Raw genomic sequence first — 25916 nt, 5'->3', positions numbered from 1 at the left:
ATATTAAATGTATAGAATAATTAAAAAAATGTGAATTAGAATGAAATTTAAGAAGTGACTTAATTATAGCAAATGTATTCTCGATTTTGAGGAAACACTATTAATTTATATATATTCTTTGTAATTAATAAGTACAATTAATTTTGCATAATATTGAAAATATTAAATTAAATCCATTGAAATTTAAATCTATTGATTTTAATATCCTGTTTACTACAAAAGTTTAATATTTTTTTAAGGTTTTTTATTGTCTTACTGTATTTTGTTACAGAGTCGAGATTTTTCAATCGTTTAGATTTAAAATCATTCTTTTTCTAAAGATTAGATATCATAATATAATATCATATGTAATAAAACAAAGGTTGAAAATAGTTTGAGTTCAAAATTACATTTTATTGTTGTCTTTGTATGGACTAGTATAGTATTACCATATACACATTCAATAGCTCGCTTATTAATTAATCGTAACTTATAATACATTCACAAACATTGATAAAGATAGTCATGATATTTTTTTTCTTTGTAGCCTGCTTTGGGTCATGACTTCGAAACGACCAACACAAGCATTATTGTTAATGCATAAGTTCGCACACATACACACACAGACCCACACACACAGGAGCGCGCGCATACACACACATGTGTGTATTTGAAAAATTTTGAAATATTCTCTTTGCAAATTCTGTTTATGGCTACATAGGTCTCTCATATTCGTAATTTTTTATTTACGTTTGTTTCCATTTTTAATATTTAATTCCTCGCATGCTCGAATTACATATATATGTTTGTGTCCTCTTAAGAACATGTGCACATATGCGTATTAATGTGCGTTTTCCAATCGTTAATTTAATATAAAAAGCTCTGGATTATTACATATTTCATTAATTTTTGCTTTGTTTATTTTTTCCACTTTTGTATATATGTATATTTGAATATAGTTAACTTTTTAAATACAAAATATTAAATAATTAATTTATGCATTCTCAGATTTTCAATATTCTTTTTTATTTTTTCAAAACAATTTGATACTTTGAAAATTTTTCCCAATCGTACAACTCGCTTTGCAATTTTTTATTACGATTTTCCATTATACATGTTTCTTATTTTAGTTTTGTTAGTAGTAATTATATGATCGAACCGTATTAAGTTTTATTCTTAACTACTAAAGTTACATATTGGGAATATTTAATAAAAGTCTACACGAAAATTATGTAACTGCGCACGTTAGGAGCGATTCATGATAATTTTAATGCTCTGTTCATTAGTGTTCGTAATTAAATGCAACTGTGCAACCCTCAAGGAAGAATTTTAATAAAGGAATGTTCATACATGAATCTCACATTATTGTTATTGTCATGTAAAAGAAGATCTTTTAAATAATGATATTTATTAACAACGTACAAAAGGAACTACATAAAATGGTATGTAATACACGAACCTTTCATAAAGTATGATTTGTGTCAAAGTAGTTCCGCATTAAAATTATTCGGTAATATTGATAAATCCGAAGATTAATAAAATAATAAACGATCCAATCGTTTAATTGTAATGGGATATGCATGCATTTGATTTGAATAGCCGGGTCTTCCAATTTATTATTTTAATCATCTAATATAAATATATACGTCTTTGCTTTCACTTTATATGAATGAGTGATAAAATTTTATGAATTCTGATTTAAGAGGACACAATTTATAAAAATAGCGAAAAATAGTATTCTGATTCGGTTAAATAATAGTACTCATACTTCTGTGATAAAATTAATAAAATCAATTTTTTATAGACTTTATATATTTTCTTATGCTTATTTAAATAATTACATTAAGAAATGGTCTTGAAAATTTAAAAATACTGTTCATAAATCAATGTGAAGAAGCGGAAAAATTGTTAAAAAAATTTTTTTTAAAGAATTAGCATTACCTAAATTCATTGAAAGCAATAAAATAACGATCCCTATTATTTCATTACTATTATAATTAACAAATATCGATTTTTGTTAAATCAGTCAGAGTTTTGCGAGTATTTTCTGTTATACCTTTCTCCCCCTCCCCATTCCTGCATTCATCCTAATTTTAATAATAGTACCTCAGCATGTTCTCGTAATTCTTAGTATTTAATGACTAGATAAGATTTCTACTTTCATTCTATCAATTTCAGCCACCCCTAAAACCGTACATCATGATGCTTGATCCCATTATAACGCCTTACATAGCAATTGCTGTAATCTTCGATGAAGTAAAAAATTACTTTCAATGCCAATGTCCATCGAGCGAGTTACGGATAAATACAATTTTTTACACTATGGCCATGACTTCCTTTGTATATTTTCACACGCTTATATACATGCATATATACGTATGTATATATGCATAGATACATCGTACCAAGTGCAAAGGAGCTAAAAGACATTCTTGTTAATAAATCTATTTTAATAATTTATGTTCGTCAATTAAAGGTAATTTAACTTCCAGTATATTTTGCAAAATTGTACTTTATAGGTATATAGACGTCCGTTGTTTCTTTCGTGTTCTATTAGAAAGTATACATTGTAAATAATACATTATTTCTTTTATTGAAATTAATCATAATTAGCTTGTATTAATTTTTGCTCATAATGGAATTAACACATTTTTTACAAATCTACAAATTGCCCTAAATATATTTTTGTACGGGTTGAATCAGCTTAAAAAATTTATTGAAGATGAAAAAAAAATAGTATACGCACTTCGATAAAATACTATAATAATGCTACAAATTAAAATTTATAAGAAAATATATATTTTTCAATGATTCGATTTTATAACGCATTAATTTTGTTTGATATGCAAATAGCTGAGTATGCGATCTTCTATTTGATCTTTTCTTTCATTCCTTCCATATATTCACTTTATTTAGTTAGTTAGTTTAGAAGTTACTTTACATAAATTAAAGGATAAAAAAATAATATGAGTGAAATGAACAATAAAACATTCTTTTATCTCTATAATATAAATCTTAATCAACACAAACTATATATATATATATAGTTTATAATTTTATTACTTTTCGAAATTCTAGAATTTTCACATTTTTGAAACATAAATTTAAATTAAGCTTGTATTTTTATATTTTTTAGTATTGTAATAAAAATACAAGATAAGTTTTACTGACAGTTAAATATCAATAATTATTAAAATATTTAAATTCGATATTTTTCTTATAAACATTCTATTGCCAATAAAATGTAATATTCTACAAAATAATTCTAGTCTTTGAAATATGTATAGTGATTTTTCAATTTTAAAATTTATTATTTATAGCTTTTTCTCTATATTTCTCACTGTTTTGTGCACGTATTCTTTGTGATATCTACGTATTTCATTCTTCTCAATGTGAATAATTTTCTAATTCTATGGTAACTTTTATAATTAAAAACATTTTAATCTTTAAAACTATTAGTTAATTAAATCAAGGAATTATTTAAAAATAAACGTAACATCGACTGATCAAAAAGATAATAGACCATTAAGAATTATCAGTTTTTAACAGAAAGATTGATAATGCAATCGCTAAAAGAAAATATTATAGATAGTAGCTAAATGTGCTTAGCACAAATCGATTTCTATACAAATGATTGTTAAAAATTAAAAAAAATAAACAAAACAAAATGAGTACTATATCTTTTTCATTACACAAGATAAGTTTATATCTCGATGTACTTTGGCATCGAAAAATTTTTAACAATACAGCAACGCTTCACTTTCTTTCTAAATGTTTTATCTCGCAGTAATTTTTTATTTTTCCCCTTTTACTCATTAATTCTCCTTGCAGTACTTAGTTTTATATTTTTTATTTAATTTTTGGTATTTCTTCATATTTGAAGCGGAATAGCTCAATATTTGAAAAGTTGTCAGCAAAAATATATAAAATTTGGATATGGTATCTTATTAAAAAGATACAGACGAGAGTGTCGGCGGCTCCTAAGCAATGGATTATTACGTGTTCGATTTTTCTCTTTTGTATTTATTCTCTCTGTATGTTTTTACGTACATGAAATTCCATAATACTCATTCCGTCCCTTCATAAATCTCGTGATTATTGCGCGAAGGAATTCGTGTAACAATATACAATTTGAGAATAAATGATTAATAAAGGTTGGCGCAATGCACACTTTAATATTCTTAGGGATTTTATTATCATATGAATATTTTCTAATTTTTCGCAAAGCTTGTTTACATTCAATCGAAATACTTTTTCTTTTATTTTGTTTTTTGAGCTATCAACAATAACGTTATAAAGACTTTGCTCTTTCATATAGATTTAAAATGTAAAGTATTTAATTTAATAAAAAGAGCTATAGTTTATATTAATGTTAGCAATTTGTGTTATAATATCTAGATATTCTCTAAAAATTTGAGTTTGAGATTTTGTTATATAAAGAATGACTAAAATTATCTCTTCGGAGCTAAGAACTTTACTTATTTTATAATGTATTAGCTTATAAAAATGATTTTGCTTATAATAAAGTGCGAGTAGTAAAATTAAAAATAAAACACATAGAGAAACAGCTTAGGTTAAATGTGCATTTCGCCGATCTTCTTTACATACACGTATTCGATATACAATCACATTTCAATGTGCAATAATAGTGACAATCGCGGTGAGTCTTTCATATCTATTAGTACATATTAATATTAGTACAAATTAATTAGAGAAATTTTTAAATTTTATGATCATGTATCGCTTAACCAGTTATATAGTTATTATTCTTATTTTTATTCCTTGGCCCTGTTTATGCGATGTGCTCAAATTTCACAGATAAGGGATATCTGATTGACCAATAAAGAATATAATTCAAGTAAGTGATAAACAAATGCGATCGGGGAATCCCGTTATTATTATGCAACGATACTAGCGTCGAGTATTGTATATGCCTTTTCTCTTAGTTTGTTTCTAACTTATTCTTAATTAACGCTTATATTAATATACAATTCCAGCTTCACTCTAAACAATAGTTAAGAGATTTGTGCTAATTATAATTGTGTGCATATTTATTTTTGCTTCATTTATCTTTGATCATCTTTAGTGTAAACATAATATATGATCACTCATAATTTCTCTGGCATTGTTAATACCGAAAGTATTTGAATCTTTTTTTTTTAGTGTAGGTGTATTCACTTGTATGTATATTTTTATATTTATGTGTATTTTTGTCTTCGTTAATGCAATTTTTTCGTATCGATGATTTATATTAAATTTCTTTTTTCATTTAATTTTAGAAATTTGTAAAGTACCTTTGCAATGCCTATTTTATGTGATATAAGCAATAAATTCCTTTCACAATATTTGAAACTAATAAAAATTCAAACTTTTTCGAATTCAAGGTTAATCGTTGCCTTTACAAAAGCTATTTTTTTTTATTTATATTACGATTCGATTAAACTTTTAAACGATATGCTAAATCACAATTTACATCTGGAAGTTCTAATTATGTAAAGCTATCAAATGCTTATTTTAAACATAGACTGTGGTTTTCTTTTTAATGTTTAGGCAGCAAATTGTATGAAAATATTATTAACTTTGCTGCACCCCTTTAGATTGAGTGCTTAATGAATTTTTCTACGTAACTTTCTGAAAGGTAAGCAATCTCCTAGATTCAAAATATCAACTATCCATTGCGCTAACCCATTCGCAAAAAAGAACTATTTTCTAGAAAATTCTTAAAATAATTTCCTTACATCTGATAAACTCGAGATTTCCAAATAGAATAAATATAAATATAAAATGAGTGTGAAAGAATGCCAGTACTCGATCAACTATTTTATATTATAATAATAGTAATAATAATAATGCCTAGTTGAAAATTGCTCTGTTGCACTTCGCAAGTCCACACAGTGGATCGCGAAAATTATATTTTTTAAATTATGTAGAATCGCACCTTTATATATTTTTGTTTCATAATACACTTCGTGCGTACAGCGAGTCCGATGATTAGGTTAATTGCTTTTGGTAGTGTAGCGCTCGTGGTATTGTCTAATCACTGTCAATATAACGGTCAAAGCTCTACCGAACGTATTATTTATATGTACACTGGTGATTCTTGACCGGTTAACAGCCTAAACATTGACGTTGGCATAGTCTTCATAAGAATCTACAATATAATGATAATTATTATAGATATATATAACTTACTTTGAGAAGCTTACTTTAACAATATTTATATGAATTACGTTTAATGTAAATTTTTCATCTTAAAAAGCATTCTACCATTAATGTTATTGGTAGATATATTTGTACAATAATTATAAACTAGTTTAAATGATCTTATTGTTTTACAGTCTAGAAGTTTATTTAAAATGCTTATTACCAGTATTATTCAAATTCATATAGCTGAGTAATAATCTAAGAAGAACTCACCTCCCCTACGGATGTAGCTAATAGATTAACAATCTTCTCGTGTGGTACGGCAACAACGCTTTGATTGTTGATCTCGATGATTCGATGTCCGACACGTACGCCACCCCTTTCGGCGATTCCGCCTCTTAATAAACTACAAATTACACCGTTTTGCACGCTGAAGCCAAGCTGGTATTTGGTATCAGGCCTCTTGATTTTTACCTCGACGACGGGTGCGCAAGGGACAACCGTTAGTTTCACCACAGTCTGGTTCTTCGAATTCTTGATGTAAGTCTGACAAGTGGAGAGTGGTAGACCGACCAACGAGACGCCATTTATCGCTATTATCTGATCGCCGATATTTAGCTGACCACATCGTGCCGCCGCACCTGCTGGTGCTAGATTCGCTATTACCACCGTTGGCAGCATTGAGCCCCATCCGGACTCCACGATCACTACGCCGAGGATCTCGCCCTTTGATTTGGGTACTACCACCTGATGTGTAAGTGAGATTAGGATGTTAATATCTATGGGCGATTTAATGTATTTTTTCTATATAGAAGTTTTACATGTTATAAGTTTCAAAATTTTTATCAATATATATGCATTAGAATATCTTTGGAATTATAAGCTTCATTCTGGTTTTTCCGCTACTACTTTATATTTATATTATATATTTTAATATATATGTAACCTCATTATTTCAAGTATGAAATGATTAATATTTATATAAAATTGATACACAATGTTTGGAGAAAATTTAGACTTTGATATTTGAATAGTAATAAATAAAAAAATTATTCACAAATAGAAATTATGTATTTATGTCCGAGTATAAATAAAATAAATTCCTTAATTTTTTTTTACTATTATTAGTTGCCTAACATATTTAATAATCATTAGAATTTACTTCTGATGAATATATTATTCCATTAAGAAATGTGATAATTATAGACTTATCGCTTCAAGTAAATGTCATATACGATTAATGCTCGCCTCTTTTTGCATCTCCTTTTTGGCGAACATCTGCAGCTCATCACCGAAGATTTCTTGTGAATTGAGAACCTCCTGGTAATCCATTTCCTTAACGAAGCTATGGTCCTCGATACCGTTGGCCTTCAGAAATTCCATATAGGCGACTTGGAAGGCTTGTCCTATGCTTTGAGCAATGAACTGTGCCTCTTCGCTTTCGAATACATGGCATATCATCTTCGGAGTGCGATTTTTCGGTGCTTCGTCTATTTCATGGGGCACAAATCGTCTGCGGGCCATCAGTACCACCAAGTCGCCAATGTCCGCTATATAGGATATGGTGCGCAATGCATGGTCCATCATGATTTCTTTCAAATCCGTGTTCAATACCATAATCTTTTCTGTTGAGATAAAGAGGTCAACCTCTGTGCTCGGTTGAGACTCGCCATCCGGTGCCTACATTTAACGAAAGTTATTTATTTTTATTAATATTTACAATTTCCCGTGGTTCCTTAAAGGAAGAAGTCAGCAAAACGTGGCCTGTTTGTTTTTATTTTTTCTCTTTTATACTTAATTAATATTAGTAGATTTATAGTTTTTGAAACAAGCACCAAAAATAACTATTCAAGCATAAAAGATTTATGCAGTGTTTTACTAACATTTTTAATTAAAAGAAAAATTTATATCAAGTAACAGCTCAATTAAAGTAAACTTTCTAGAATATATACCCAAAATCTTAAAAAATTCCCGTATATACTGGACATTATTTGTGTTTAACATTTATGAAAGTTAATTTGTATGTGTTAGAAAATGAATTCTGTATTAAAATGTACAATGTTTATCATTCTAGTTGAATTGTATTTTGTTTAAATATCGTGCTGTTTATATATAATTTTAAAGTACAGTCAATCAATACATTTAGAAATTGATTGTAAAATAAATATTTGAAATTTGAAATAAATAAATATATTTTATGTTTTATTTTTACACTAACTTGTTTACACTAATTGGTAATTCAATATTTTTATGATTTTATTATTATCGACAAATTATTAATAACTTTTTTTTATGATTTGCTATGATATGATCATCAATTTGCTGTTTTATTCCCTTAAAAAACCTCAACTAGCATGTATAAAAAAGAACTTACCAGAGCCTACACACGCAAGCAGCATGAAAAAGATGAAAAAGGCAATTGGTTAATATTAGCGATGCAAAGAATATTCTTAAAATTACACATTAATATGTTTGGTTAAGATTAGTTATTATGTAGCGATTGGTATTGGTTAATTTTTAAGAGGATTAGCTTTCAAAGGTAACGAAAATTATGTTGGATGGAATGAATAAATGAATGAAACAAGAGACTATAAATGCCAAAAATTAAAAATTTAATCATATACTTTCATGAATAAACGTCATGGTTCTAACCACTAGTCGTTAAAAATTACTCTACAAGATATGTAGAACCTAAAGATATATAAATATGCCAAGTGATTTAATATTAGTTTCGAATTCAAATTAAACTAACTGAAGACTAATATTGCATCGTTATTTAATAAGCTCATAAAACTCAGTCCTTATATTTAAAAATTGACAAAACTTCAAAATCGATAATTATAATTAATAACTTAATAAATAATAATTTCAGGAACTTATTCTTCTGTAATAGCATATAAAAAATTAAACTGTACAAATATTTTCAAATATTGAGATCGTCTAATGCATTAAATGAAATTATATTTCAAAACATGCAATTATCTTATTAAAAAGTAATTATATAAATTATGTAATGATTAAGCAAATATAAGGTTATGTGCAACTATCGCTTTCGCCATAATTTTATTAAAGTAGAAAAATTTTTCTCGTAGAAATATATCAATTTAATCAAAATAATTTACAAATTTATAAATATATTGAATTGAGCTAATTTATCAGTCAATATAAAAATATATACATATCCATATATATGTATGTATGTATGTATGCATGCATTATGTAATTATGTATGTATGTATGTACGTATGTATATATTATTATGTATAATTATATGATTTTATATATAATATATATATAATGATTGCAGTTATATAAATTTAATTATTTATTTGTAGAAATTGTTATTTATTGAAAATATTAGTGTTTTCAGCTGTAACTTAAAATATTCTGCTTATAGAATTTTTTCATACCACCCAAAACGTAATATATTAAGATTATTTAATAAGTTGTTTAATGATTTTTCATTCTTTTTTCTTTCGACAAAATTTTCATTTATCAAATTTTAAGATCAATGCATTGTAAAATTTCTACCTTTTATAATCACTATTAAATCTATGAGTCTGTAAAAACAGTAAAAATACTCAAGAAATGATTTTCCAAAGGAATATACATTTTCATATAATCTTTTTTAAAATTGACAATTTATATGAAGAATGAAACCATTATTCCCAAAATTCAATTGTGCAATCCTTTGAATCTTGATTCCTTGATCAATCGTATGAGAGTTATTAAAATAGAGTAGACAGATAAATAAGTAAGTACACACGCATGTACAGAACGAGTATATAATTTTTTGGCGGTTAATTTTATGGGGGTAGTGTAGTATGGGGATTTTGAAACAATGTTCGTGGAATTAAATGACGTTAGGCCGCGGTTCGAGGCCTGCACCTTTATCTTGGTGACAGCTTCCTCAACCATGTGGTTCTTGAGGCGTTTACGGCGTTTCTTGCCACTTTCCTCATCGATCTCGACCGATCCGAGAAACTGCAACCGGAAGATAGTGGAGTCGGCTGGACTGAGGCCATGCTGCTGAGGATGCATCTTAGACTGGATAACCTGAGGTTCCGTTGCCATCAGCTTTTCGCTAGAATCGCATTCTTGTTCGTCCTGGATGCTTGAGTATTGCGCAATATTTGGCTGAGTCTGTTCGTGTTGCTGCCGTTTTTCCTGATGCTGTTGTTGTTCCTCCTGATACTCCTGGTGCTGCTGTTGGTGGACAACCGTTTTGTTCTGGGACTTAAATGCCACGGATCCGGTCACGCGGAAGGATTTTTAGGCGCAGACTCCGAGACTCGCCGAACACTTTTTTTTCATTAGTGATCCTTTATTATTCGTTTAAACATAAGACTATTAGTCAATGTTTATGAGTTATTTAATATGCTAATAGTTGCGCTCCTTTCTACGAAATAGTCGACGGATCGCGATAATTATAATTAAGAGACGTATAATATACTCCGACGAGTCTCGGTTTTCAAACAAGAGTACAATTTTATAAATGTACCATTTTCGGACATTCAGATAAGAAAGTTTTTTTTACTACATGTATATATAATATAACAACAATACTTCAAGATACAACTTTTTTATAATTAATTAATAAACAAATAAGTAAGTGGATGGGTGGTATTGTGTATGGATTTCTTACTCTCTATCAAGCAATTTTGTGTACGGTTAATCTAGATAATAAACGAGCTTGGATAGAGTGACAACATCAATACTTATAATGGTAACACCGAATTTCAGGAAATAAAATAAATACATAAATACATCATATGTTGTGTGGAAAAGGAAGTGCGGACAGCGATCAAATCTGAATTTATTAAATATAATTGCACATTATGCTACACATTATCACAAGACTACGAAAAATATTATAATTATTTAATTGTACATCGTTAGTTAGTTCTTTATTTATCTTTATTTTCTTATCATTAAGTTTATTATCCGTAAACATCATTATTTTTAATTCACAGTTATGGACTTAGTTTAAGCAGTGTCAGATGTAAATTGTAACTTTACCGTATCTTTCGCTATTAATTACCGTCATTTAAGAGCAAATTTCATAATATTCTAAGTTTATTTTTGTTTAGATTTAATTCATCAAGAGAAAAATTATTATTTTTTTTTCTTAATTACACATTTAAATAAAAGTATTAGTAATATTTTATAATAGATATAGTAAAAATATTTTATCTTTACATTTCTACTACAATGAGTAATAGTTGTGAGATGTACTATGAAATAAAACAGTATTAATAGCATACATGTTGATGTATTCATTTGAGATGCTACATGCCAAGGTATATTTGTTTTTACTATTAAGAAATAAAATATCTTGCAGCATTTTACCCTTTTCATTTTCTAGCAGAGGTTCATAATAATCGTTAACTACTATAAAACGATATCCTATTTATATTTTTCGATTTAAAAAGTTTCCGTTTCTGCAACTATGACAATGTGAATTTATCAAAAGTTGACTGTATCTTTATTAATAGTTTTATTTTAATACAAAGAACATTGCTGCCTAATAGTATATACAAAGCGAATTTTTTCATACGAATGAGTCAAAAATAAGTTATCGAATAAATCATGATTATCACTACTATTTTTCATCTTCGATTCCTTTATTAAAAAACTTATTTTTAGATACTGAAATAAAATGAATACCAGTTATCTTCTAATATATGTGTTTTTGTTAAACTTTTTAGTAAAAGAAAACCCCATCTTAAAATTAAGTTATGGAACATCTGTAATGCTCTAAAAAGAAAAATTCACATGATTTAATGTTTTTATTGGCTTTATTTTTTCATCACCTTAATAAGTAATTTAACGGAAAACTTCAAATAGAAAACCGTATTCCTAACGTATTTAATTCTGAATTACTAATTATTATTTGATTATTATTTGATTATCAAATAAGTTCCGACTTTATACTATTCTTATCATAGTTCTTTAATATAGCTTATTTAAAGTATACTAAATACTTCTTATGTAATGAATATGTAATATCGTTCTTTAATAATTTTATTTAAAGTTCAAAATTCTATGATGAAAAGTTAATTATTTAATTTTTATAATAATTATTATTATGTAAATAATTTTTATGAACTTATATAAGTAAATTGTACATCTCTACAATGAAACGCCAATAAGATTTATTTTTTTAAATTAATTCATTTTTATTTGTGCATTATTTGAATAATTATTCTCTAATCAATTTTATTAATCTTAAAAAATTTGACAAGCCAATGTTAATATTAATAAGCTAATTGTACGTACATTAATAAATATTTATATCATTTTAAAAGTTTTTCACAATATAAATCTTGGATATCCTTGTGATTTAACGCGCTCTATTTTATTTTATTAATTTCTCAGTTCATATCCAAAAATATATATTTTTGATAATTGTGATGTAATTCAATAATAATAATATTCAGATGAAATAAAAAAATCATAGAGAAAAATGTTAAATATCTATTTGAATTAAAACGTCATTAAAATAGTTTAAATTACGAATTTGTGAAGTGACAAATAATATTGATTAACATTTTTATTTTTTAAAGATATTAAGACTTCATAATATTAATTAAGCCACGTCAATTATTAGAAACTAAGTTCTCTACTTTTACAAATACAAATCTATAAATAATGGAAACTTTCGTATATAACTTGTTTACATGTTTTAACGATAATTATAATTAAATAAGTATTTGAAGAATCTGCTAATAAAATGAAAATTTTTAAATATGGAGAATTCATAATTTTATAATTTTAAATAGATAATTAAGTTTTTTTATTCATTATTTCTGATTATTAAAATTTACGATTTATTATAAATTGAATTTATATAAAAAAATTTATATAATTTATATAAAAATTAAATATTTGATATTCTCAAGCTTTTACAACAAAAATTTAGTTTTTAGTTTCGTATCAAACTATCATTATATTTCGTATAAAAATTATAAAATCAATACCATTGAAATATAATATTTAATGATCTCCGAAAATATTTGAATATCTTATTCTGATTTATATATATTAGAGTCTAAGAAACATGTTTCACTGAACAAAAGCAATAAAGACAATCGAGATAATAAATAGTGTATTTCCTAAAGAAATAATAAGAGTGACAATTATAATTTTTTTTTTCCACGAAGTTTTATATATTATTAATATACTTATAGTACTATAAACTTACAGGATTATAGATATACGACCTGCTGATTTATTTTCATTATATTAAAAGTGTATTTTTCTGTTTATTAATTATTGCAAAATAATGTAATATTTATATTAATAATAGTTTATAGAAACTTATCGATAATATTTAGAAATCGCTGGAATGAATCAATAATTGTAAATAGAATCTTATCACGTCCGAAAACACAATCTTGATTATTAAAGTTTATATAAAATATATTTAAATTATAGTATTTCTACAATTCTTATCAATTGTAAAAGTAAATATATATAATAATAGAAATTTTTTGTATCTCATTTAGTTTTATATAAAAAGAATTAATTTATTAAAATTTAGAACTACTCATTTACAGAAAAATTTTCCTAATTACCTTAATATTTATAGTGGATTACTCTTTTTACCCAATATTGTGATTTGTTATGTAATAATAAATATTAATATATAATTAACTATTTTAATAAGGTTTATAAATTCCTTTATCGACAAATTTACTCACTAATTCTTTTATACCTAACAATTCTTTCAAAATGGTAGATACTTAAACTAATATTAACATTCGAATTGCAAATACACAACAACTAATTTCACAAAATTATATATTATATAAAATGTAAACTCATTAAATTCATGGCAAGGCACAATATAATTCAAAATCTACAATAAGTGACAATAAGAAATTTAACAATTACGAATTCAAGTAGTTAGGGTTCACAGGCAGTCAGACAAAATGTTTCGAACACAACTTGTGTATACAAGAAATAATTCAGCATGAAATTATAGTATAGAAAATACAAAGTTTTTGCACATCTATAATATGATAATGAATACAGAGAATATGTAATTAATTGAAAAGTTAATGATTTTCTGAGGGAGAAATTTTGCAATTGAGCTTATATATGAAAAATGAGTAATTTTTGTGCACTAATCATAATATATCAAAAATTTAATTTTTAATCTTTAAGATGCAATATTATAAAGTACATAAAATCAAGTGTTATCGATGTTATAAAATATAATTTTGTTCATATTTAAGCATTTTAAGTTTATTTATATTTATGAATACGATAATAACTATAAGTAAATTGATAAATTTCGAATATAATATGATAGTATGAATCAATTTTATACTGATATATTAGAATCTAAATTCATTATTTCAATAATTTTTTTAATTTTTTAATTTAGAAATATCAATACCACTAATATTGATAATAAATTTGTTGCAATCTGTACTATTAAATTTACTGAAAAATTAACTTTATTTAAATTCAATCTTAAATTTTATTTTTAATCTAAAGATTTCACAAGAAAATTTAAAATTTTCAAGGATTTCTCTTTTTAATAATTGTAATTCGATAAATAATTATACAAGAACTTTTGTAAAGGCCATTTAATATATTTTTTAAATTAAATAAAGCTATAAAAAGTACAAAGGTTACGATGAAACTTGGTTTTATCTCGTTTTATTAATTCATGAATATAAATTTGATTCAAATTGATCAATGTAAGAAAAGATATTAAAAGCAAAGATAAAAAGTGTCATTTTGAATAAAATTTTACAGGATCAATAGTATAAAAATAGGGGGTCAGGAAATAATATTTTATATTTTACCAATATAAATTTAAAGAAATATATTTAACAAAGTGTCTTGAAGGTGAATAATAGTGAGGAGTAGGGAGTCGGTGTCGCTACATTAATATAACATACAGGCTTTTAAAATTGTACGAGCTGGTCGTTTATATTATTCATAGTTTTAAAAGCTTGGAATAATTATTAAGAGACTCTTGGAACAAATTACACTTGTAATAATATTCAAGTGTTTTTTAAATTATATTTTCCATAATTATTCTATAAATTAAGATATGTTTATTCGATGAGTCTCTTACAATTGTTTTAAAACACAAATATCATATTTAAAATTCCATAGTGTCCAAGGAGAGACAAACTTTTAAAAATAACTGTATTAACTAAAATAGGTACTATGATCATTATGTTTAAATTACTATATATATATATATATATATATATGTATATACATATTATATAGTTTATGTAAAAATAATTTAAAATAGTTTATATAATGTTAAAGACTTTTTTGTAGTATCATTTTTTCCCACAAATATACTTTTTTATCTAGATCTTCTTTTCTATATTATGATTATTAAAAATATTTACTCCATTCATTAATTACATAATAAAAAAAAAACAAACATACCAACGTGTTTTAATTCTTACTTGATGCATTTAAAAATTATACTCCTTTATATATTTATAAATTAATGGTCAAATAATAATTAGTTGCATATTATGAGAACGGTACATAAAAAAGTGACACTGTTAGGAAATAAATTACTAAAGCAAACAAAACAATATATAAATGAGTAGAAATTCAGTACACTTGTCATTTAGTTACAGTATTATAAATGATTTTTACTATTATTCATTTTTGTACTTTTAATATGCCAGATTAAATTGAGTTTATATATGCCTGATATTATTCATAGTCCAAGCATTACAAGAAATTGTTAATAGTCCATCAAGTGTTGATAATAGTGCAATTTTATTTCACATTATTGAATTCTTGAATAATGAAATAATAAATAAATCACTTGTCGATGAAGTTTCTAAATTTAATATACAATTATTTTGAATCCAGATATAATAAAATTTTACGTTTGTTGTATTTACTGTAATAGTAAACATTAATTTAAATTTAACTGACATCATTTATTAATATTGATAGGAGAGGAACTGAAATACTTTGCATATTTACGTAATTCTCTAACCTAGTTATATTTTAAAAGAATTTATTATACATGATTTTATAAGAAAATCTTTCTCAATAATATATTCGATATATTAAAAATATACAATTTCACTGCATTTGTAATATAAGGATAGAAAATAGATTTTTCACATAAATCCTTAATTTCGATTTTATCAATTATTTAAAGTAACGTTCTATGTGACGAATTTAAAAGTTAAATATACAATTACAAGTTTTTTGTTCCAAAAAGCATGTAACGTTATCAAAAACAATTAAGTACATATTAAGTATTTCCGAATGAACTATAACGTTATATAAATAGTGATATTTAATATATATATATGATTTAATATATATTGATATAATTCAAATTTTTAATTATAAATGATAATCATAAAATAATAGGAGTATTTAGTTTGAACAAACTGTAATATGAATCAAAAAGACTACGAAGGCATTTGAAGCGATTAAACACGTGTACTCAATCCGTTTTTATCGTCTCGGCTATAAATTCAATAACATTACTCAACTCTTAACAATGCAGACTTAATAACAAGCATTTTTTCAAATATATCAGACGTTCAATGTCATTGATTGAGAGCCTCATAATCAGCACTTGAAGTATAAAAGTAGAACGCATTTGTCTCCCCTCGTGTAGCTCATCAATAAATAAAAAAGTAAATGAAAAATGAAGGATTTTAAGTACATCGAAGCCTTTATACCTTTATTCGGGAGACCGCCTCTTCCGCCTGGCACATTCTCGTAGATTTGGTCGGCTGGCCCTCGCAAGCGAGCTGCGTGGAGCCAAGATACCTCGCTCGAAACAATACTCCCTCAATAAGGACTGTCGGATCATCGAGGAGGACTGAAATTGTCAAGGACACGTGCCATTTAGCCTCGAACTCGATTAGAGAGGCGCTTGTTAGCTCGCCGAAGACCGCAAGGTAATCAACCCCCCGGAAAGGGGTCGCATCGCCGTTCCGTTACTCAAATCACTACCCGATTTCTGGATTACCAACAGCACATTTTCTTTGAGAGCCATCGTGGTTTTGGACTTTCAGGATTTTTTAAATCGTCCCAGACCATGAATTATTTACCTGAGTATTATCGTCACTTTCATTATTATTTTATGGGCATTTTATTATTTTATATCGGAACTTCATTAATTTTACAGTCTTAATTTCATGTATGTGAACTATTATAAAGCATCTTTAAAACTTTTTTCAAATAATACATTCAATTTAATCGACGACACTCGCAATGATTTTCACGAACTTTTGACTTTAGTTGCCGGAATAAAAGTGAATCAAACCTTTTTGTAAATAGAATACATTATTTAAAATAGTTGAAACCACTTTTTGCCTTTATTATTAAAGAGCGTTAAATATCGTAATACAATTGTATACAACCGTATTAGAGTATTGGAGAAGAGAAACCGAGATCAACATCGCAGTATTTACCAGCTATGAATAAAATAATCACAGAATTAATAAGGCTTTCTATTATCTATTGTACGAACTGTTAACTCGGTATATGTTTGCATTGGCATGATCACATAACGATTATATGATAACGAATTAAACTATTATAATGCGATCATAATCGTCATTTTCATTCTGCGTCATTCTTGCTCTTATCCGTGCCATTGGTTACTTATCAATGGCTTCTTCTCCGGACTATTACCATCCTCCTTGCATAGCAGCTAAACTACGATAAAGAGCCTTGCGGTCTTCGGTTAAGCTTTTTATAATAGCGCTTATTTTTTGTTGCTCGTAACTCGATGTGAGAAGAGGAAGGGAAGAGTCTCGCGCATTAAAGACAGGCGTCGACAATTACATACCGTACGTCGGCCGTTACGATGATCGAGAATCAACACCAATCCCCAGAGGCATTTTCCAGCAGGTTAATTGCGCGCGTGCGTGCGTTATTGGATAGAGAGGGAGAAAAGAATCGGGAACAAGAATTGAGCTTTAATTAGTCAGAGGCTTATGCGTCGTTTTGTTATTACAAATACGATGCGCAAGCCGCTTGTTATATATTAGCGGAGTTCTCTTCGATAAATAGAGTCACCTTGGTCTATTACAATTTTATTCATCGGTGCCAAAGTCGTATTTATTTATCGTAAGACAGTTTTCGTAATCTATTTAAGATAATCAACAAATTTTAATATTCAATTAAGAACAATAAACTTTTATTTAAGCCAGGAAAAGTATGCTAAATTAATAGAGATAAGAAGTATTGAAAATTTTTAAAAAATATTTATTCCTGTATTAAGATTACGCTTATTAATAATAAATTTATACTACACATTGTTTATGATTTTCTTCTCGATTTAGAAGAATTTTATTTTATACATTATCTATAATATTGATTTATATCTTTAAGAAAAATATTAACGAGAATAGATTTTCTTTATATTTATGAAAGCTAAGTATAACTCAAATTGTTTTCAAAACAAGATAAACCAAATACACCAAAATAATTTTTAGCAATTGATATAGAAGCATCAGAATTGTTTACATGGGAATTGAATAAAATACTAATTAAGTATAAATTGATTTCTTAATCTTGAAATTTTTATAATGCATGGGCTTTCAGTATGCAAGATAAGGTATACATACTTTTAAATACTGCTTGATTTTTAGTTAATTTATATTTATTTTTTGATATATTATATAAATATATATGTAATAATGTAAATTAATTTCCGAAGAAAAATTGTAGCAGTATAAAAAGGTAACTCTGAAGTAAACGCAAAATATAATAATGAAAGAAAAAGTTTCCTTGTATATGGTTAATATCTATTTTCAATTTTACAATCACTATAGAATATTACTTCGATTTTTTTAATAACATTTTGTAAAATAATTTTGCGGTAATTTTATTAATAGCAAGATAATTGTTTTGAAGTAAGGTAGCAATGTATTGTTAAATTATATTGATTAATAGATAGAAGTACAATTCTTACCTTCTTTATTTCTATTCTTCTTTTTTCCCTCTTTATCCTGAAAATAAAAGAATATTAAATAATATTAATAAGTTCATTAAAAAAAAAGAAAGAAAAAACGCATACAAGTTTTAAATATTTGAAATTGATTTCTATTTAGCATGCATTGGGTAACATCAAAAATAGCAAAAAATAAATAACATCATTCTGTGATGAAGTAAAAAATGTTCTACTAATATTTTCACTTGAATTTTAATAGAGAGTTTATTAATAATTATTATAATTTTATAATTAAATAAGACGATACAGTAAATATAAATCCTAAAGGGGAACGAAGGAGCCTATTCAGGATAAAGGAAAGACAACTAAAAAATATATATATAATTAAAAAAAAAAGCGTAAGATTAATTATTTTTACAGCAAATACTCTCACTCGTTGTAATAATATTTGTAGTAATAAATTTTTTATGGTATTAAAATTTCGCTTATTAAAATTATAAGAACGTATATATTTTTACGCAGGCAAATGCAGGTATACGACATTTACCTTATGCATCCACAATTTTCTAAAAGTATAGTGGTTTATATATGAAAATTTTAAACCCTTCAGTATTTTTTTCATTATTTTATATTTCTTTAAAAAGGGTTAAATCTTCATACATAATGTGAAGCCTAAAATAAAATGTAAGCTGTAAATTTAAATGTTTCTGGACCTTCTTTAATTTTTTAGAAATCTGTATTTATTTAAATTTGAAATGTTTTCGATTTTACATAATATGCTCATTATGATCTCCATGCGATGTTATACGTTTTTGTAATCTGCATAATGATCTAAATTTACTTTTTTCTGTTGAAGATAAACAACTATCGTTAAAAGTGGAAATAAAAAAATATAGATTTTTAAATTAATTTGTGTATTTAAATTATTAAATTTTCAATATAGCTTTTCATTAGATTTTTTATACATATTTTATAAATAAAGATATGCAATTAGTTGCCATTAAATACACAAAATTTGTGTATAATTTTAATTAATCATAAAGAAGAATAAAAGATAGAATAAGTAAAATTATAATTTTATAATTTTGTTTATTGTAAATTAGTACTATTAATCATTTTTTCTTTAAAAATGTTTAAAAAAGTTTTTGGCTTTATAAAATACTGAATGTGTAATACAAAATTAACAATATAAATATTGTATTTTACAGCTTATTATCTCTTTATTCTTACAAATCAAAGCATTTAAAATCTTACGAAGCTGAAGAAACTTATTTTTCTTTGCACTTCATTTTTACGAATAGTTATTATATGCCATATATCTGTTTACAAAATGTATAAATTATATTTGATTTTTATTTATAAAATAGTTATTAAAATTTTAATTTAAATGTCACCATAATACAAATAGCTAATAGGAACATAGTTGCAAACAAACTATAAACTCGTATGCACATGTATTATTAAGAATTAAACAATGTAGCTATGGCAGGTAAAAGAGTATTTCAATAACTAGTTTTCCATTTCTTTTTGTTCGGAAAGAACACGTTAAAATCATTGAAATTCTAATATCTTATTAACAGATAAATGAAATTAAGTACAACTCATGAAGCTTATATACAGTTCTATCTAAAAAATATGAAAGAAGGGCCTTTAAGCAGCAACATAAATGGCAGAATAAAAATTGAGCACCGACGCTGGCATGCCACTAGGTGAACCATAATTAGCGCTGGCGTGTAGGTGTGTGTCGGTCGATGAAGGTGCACCTTTTTCACCTTACATACAGGTTCCTTGAGACTGTGGGGAGATGTGGGGGAATTTTTAGTCGGTGGGGAGGTCGGGGCGTTGATGCTGCTGGGTTTTGGGCTGTCGACTCGCCCTATTTGATGCTCAAATTGATGATCAGGGTTGCCAAGGTCGAGATCTGTCCCGACCATCACTGCCGCCGTCGTCGTCGATACGGCATTTACTGTGGACAGCGACGAAGGCGGGGGCGGGGGTGAGGTCGAAGTAGAAGGTAGCGACTCTGCTAGGAGTTCGTGGCTCAACGCGAGGGACGTCGGCTTAGCCGGCGTCGTTGGTTTTGTCGTCGACAATTTTCCGCGATCGCTAGACATCGACGTGGGCAGGACTGTCCTCGTCTTTGGCTTGCGCCAGCCCTAGAGTAGAGAGAGCACGCGCAACGGGATACGGGTGCATATGTTACACACACACACACACACACGCACGCACACACGCACGCACACATACATACATACACATACATACATACATATACATATATATAATGAATCTGACCTCCGACTATTGTTACCACTGTGACAAATCATCATTTTCTACTTTGTGTTTTAAAAATTTTTAGCCATCGTATTTCGCTATGAGACGAGCATTTTTATATATTTTGGATAAATATAAGCTTCTACTATGACACTTGATATATTGAAGTTAATATTCTTTACACAAATTTTAAACACTCATAACGATAAACGAGAAAAATGGTTGATGGGAAATTACACACCTCCGCTACAGGCTCATCATTATACTATAGACTTGGAACAGTATAAATTAATATTTAGATGAATCTATAATTCACACTTGTAGGTAATCAAATCTGATACAATGATTAATTAATAATTTGCAAGATATTTCTTTCAGCTTCATTTGCATTTAGATAATTTGTAATATTGACTAACTTCTATTTTAACAAAATTTGTTTAGCAATAAATACACGCAATACCAACTATATAATACCTACATGAATATTCTAATTGCAGTGCACTATATGTATATGCTTGTGTATACGAGTATGTATATTATAATTTTTTTATGGGTATTCCTTCATGTGCAATACAAATTTTCTACAATAAATAAAGCTATTAAATTCTATTAAAATGGCAATCCAAGTTTTATTTACTTTTAGTTGAAAAATCATTTAGGTAGTCATGATTAAATATTATTAATTGAACGCATACTTGAAAAAACTTTAGACTGAATGAATCGGTTTGTTCACTATTAAGAGTCTAAATTAAAAATTTTTGCAATAAAAATATGGAAATATTAATGCATAAATATTATTGCTTTAGATATCGACATACGTATTTCATATAAATTTTCTACTTTAATATTTTATTAATACAAAATATAATATATTATATTTTTTAGTTCATGCAGAGAGTACAAACTTAATCAATTATTGAATAATTAAGTGAAATTCCGTTCAATTGAATGATTTCACATACCTAAGGTAAGAAACAATAACATTTTTATATATTTTTTTACATTTTTATACCTATACATTTATCAGTATACATTCAATAAATATTTTATCAATAATAATAGGAATAAGATAATAATAATAAAATACAATAAAATTAATAGAACTATAATGTGCGCTTATTCATGTGATACCGTGAATCTAGCAAATTAATAGACTTGGTTTACTTTCTATAAGAATACTATTGTGTATAAAATATTGGTATATTACAATACATTTTTTATATTTATGGGATTATTATCATTGGTATAAATATATATAATTATTATGTTATCGAAGATTACCAAATCATCTACTGAAAATTTGAAAAATTATCGAAGAAGATTATTACTTTATTTAATAATAAATATTTCATTTTATAATAATGATAATTTACAAGACCATACTGTATTTAAATTTACTTTAATTATAAGTAATTTATAAAATATTAATGTATGGGTCGCCTGTTTAAAATGTTATTTATAATTTTATGATTAGATCACAATTTTATCAGCACGAATTCTTTATAAGTCATTTAAAAAAATAATTTCATATTATATTTTTATTTTTGTTACCTTTACTTAAATTAGAAAACAAATAATTCTTCTTTTTGTTTGTAAAAAGTGTTTCGAAATACCAAAAAAAAATTAAAACCTTATTAATAATTTTTAATTAATTTAAATTTGTATATCTATTTGCATGTGCGTATATAAATATATATAAATCCTCCATAATTAGTAAGATAATAAATTAAAAACTTACCTTATCGTCGTAAAAGCCTTGATCATCTGTTCGTTGCTGACCGAGTAGTCGATCTGTTTCAAGGTCGGTGTCCGCTTCCTCATCAGCAGCCTCTTCGGTTTCCAATTCCTCATCGTCAATGTTGCGCTTCAGCTCTGAATCTTCACTGTTGCTTTCTGTGCAGATTCTCCGCCTGCCAACCAATGAACTAAATCTTAGATGCTCTTATAAAAAATTAATTGTCAAAACGAAAGTATTCTTAAGTGAAACATAATTACAATTTTTAAATATAGTTTTTAAAAATAATGCATATAATAGTATTTATTATTTAATAGTCGTAAAATAGTTATTATACCGGCTAATAAAATAACATGCCCTTTTATATCGGAAAAATGTAATAATCAATTTTTTTCTTTTGATTCATTTTCGATCAACTAAATTTCGGGCTGTTTTCGTAATCATGGGAAACGTCAGTAGAGTACCTTGGTATCCAGATTGGACTAACACTTGGCTCGGGCAGCTCCTCGGCCGGCGACTTCACTGGCAACGTTTTCGTTCGCTGGAGCGCCATCCTAATGTCCTTAATCGCTGCCTCAACCTCACCTCCTCCTTGCTCAAGACCAACACTCTGACGACTCTGTGGGGCGGGGGGTGGTGGCGTCCCGAGAAGATCCAGTCCATCCAGCTGTAGCTCACTCGTCATATCATATGTATTGTCATTTTTGGTGATGAATAACTCCGGGGATGCTAGATTGAAAAACATTATGAACTTATTATGGATAAAGACGTGGTAGGATTGAATTTCAAATACATTGCGTAAAATTGACACATTATATATGAATAATTTGAAATTTTAATAGTATATTACGATTTTTGGATTAAAAAGCTAGCATTCAAAGTAATAGAAAATCATTTATCACCAATTTAGTGGTAAATATTTACAAACCATTTTGAAGCCTAAAATTAACGTCCTTGGCATTATCATTGTTATCATTTCCTATAATGTCATTCCTTGTCCTTTGTATAATTTCTTTCTCGATTTCATTAATTTGTCTTTTCATTAGCATAACCGTGGGGTTATTGTTATCTGTGTCGCTCGCGTGACCACTTGATAAACCATCCTCCAATACGGGCATGCTCGTGTATAACCTTAATAAATGAAATAAAGTTTAGAATAAAATTAATTGAATATTTGAAAAAATATTAAAGAACAGCTATAATGAAAGAAATACGTCAACATTATATTTTATTCTTAATTCAAAGATAAATACAAGATTGTTATTGAAAAATTATTATATATTCTATTCATATGAATAATAGAATTACAAACTTTAAATGTATGTTACTGTATTTGTAAATATGTAAAGTACATATGAATAGAGTAATAATTAATAATTTAGTACGTAAGTAATTGACTCTCAGTAAAAGCATAAACATCGTATTGCAACCTTATAACTAAATAAGAATAAGATAAGTAATCACAGGAAAAACAACGATAAAATAATCTGTTTTCGTAAGTTATCATATGTAACAATCAAATTAGACATTTATTAAAATTATAATTATGTATTATTTTAATAAAATAAGACAGTCCATTACACTATGCAATAGTACTGTTATTAATATATCTCTCTGAAAAATAACAAGGAGCGATACAATTCATAATAGTTACCCGAAGAATTTGCGCTTGAAGTCCTACAAATTGTAACAATCCATACAATTTCTAATACTGTATGTATAACATAGTTAACAATATATAAATATATAAATTTTAGGAATGAATAGAAAAAAACTTGAATTAAATACAGTCTTTATATAATTATTTTAATATGCATTTAGATTAAAATAAATAATAAGTTTCTCCAAACAATACCTGAGAGAATCACTGTTATTGCCAAGGTCACCGATGGATCCGAGGAGGCCACTGCCTGGTAAGAGTTCATTGTCCATCATCATAAGGGATATTTCGCTGTCAAGATCACCGCAGTTACTATCACACTCAGTTGTCTCAGGACTGAGAGTAAAATTCCGCGAGTGTCCAACTTGCAGGCCAACTTCAGTTTCGCCCAGACCCTCGCTACTGCCAGTGCCGACCGACAGGTCCAAAAAGTTATTCTCATGTTGTGACTATAATTAGAGAGTTGTAATTTAGTTAATAAGTGAGTTTTAGACAAAGTAATTTAATAAAATTTTGTTTATAAATAGTTGTTTACTATTGTTGATAAGGATTTTGAGTTGGCACTGATTTATTTAGATTATAATATACGAAGTCAAATGCAATATCAAGCAATTGCGTTTTAAGAAATATAATTACTTGTGAGATCTCTATCTTATGCTTCTTTGGTGATTCGTGAACCATGACCTCCTCCGTTGACGGAGGAACGGATGCTAACCTTTGGCCGACGTAAGCACTGCCACCTTGTCTCCGAAGTTCATAATCAAGATCCTAAAAATAATAAAAATAAAAAAAGCAATTAATAAAATAAGCATTTGTGTATAACACAGGAGGAGCTTTGATTTCATAAGCAACTACAAATTTATATTTAAATATATTTTTATCTTGCAATTAGTAATATCCAATATGATATAAAATATGCAACGAAATTTAATAAACATCAGTTCGATGATTTTTAATTTTTTCATCGAAGTTTTCCGTATAGATTCCAAATTAATTTATTTATAGAATGAATGATAAACTTACACAAAACAACAGATATAACGATTATAATTTGTAATTAATTAGTAGATTATTATTATAATGAAAATGAACAATAGATTAAAACGTTAAAAACTTTTCTGAATTATGTAAAATTTAATATTTGAAATTTCCTTTACTAAATTTCTAATTAGGTTTTCCAAAGTTTATTGTATCATTAACGA

At 26.8% G+C, this 25916-nt stretch overlaps 1 protein-coding gene across 1 annotated transcript in view; it reads right to left on the bottom strand.

Moving 5' to 3' along the window:
• Nucleotides 1–5782: 5782 nt before the first annotated feature.
• Nucleotides 5783–25916, bottom strand: part of LOC105366119 (uncharacterized) — a 41061-nt gene continuing 20927 nt past the window's right edge. Inside the window, exons 8-18 of the mRNA XM_011504449.1 lie at nt 25351–25482; nt 24910–25163; nt 23983–24185; nt 23519–23846; nt 23058–23229; nt 20761–21201; nt 19067–19103; nt 16821–16963; nt 7372–7803; nt 6397–6870; nt 5783–6130 (exon numbers count right to left, since the gene is read on the bottom strand). Of these exons, the coding sequence (XP_011502751.1) occupies nt 6059–6130; nt 6397–6870; nt 7372–7803; nt 16821–16963; nt 19067–19103; nt 20761–21201; nt 23058–23229; nt 23519–23846; nt 23983–24185; nt 24910–25163; nt 25351–25482 (2688 nt within the window). The 3' untranslated portion in view covers nt 5783–6058. The remainder of the gene's footprint in view (nt 6131–6396; nt 6871–7371; nt 7804–16820; nt 16964–19066; nt 19104–20760; nt 21202–23057; nt 23230–23518; nt 23847–23982; nt 24186–24909; nt 25164–25350; nt 25483–25916) is intronic.

This window comes from Ceratosolen solmsi, unplaced genomic scaffold, assembly GCF_000503995.2.
Source record: "Ceratosolen solmsi marchali unplaced genomic scaffold, CerSol_1.0 scaffold10, whole genome shotgun sequence".
Classification (NCBI taxonomy): Eukaryota; Metazoa; Arthropoda; class Insecta; order Hymenoptera; family Agaonidae; genus Ceratosolen; species Ceratosolen solmsi.
Note: the sequence above shows the minus strand (reverse complement) of the source record. Positions and strands in the feature narration are given on the sequence as shown.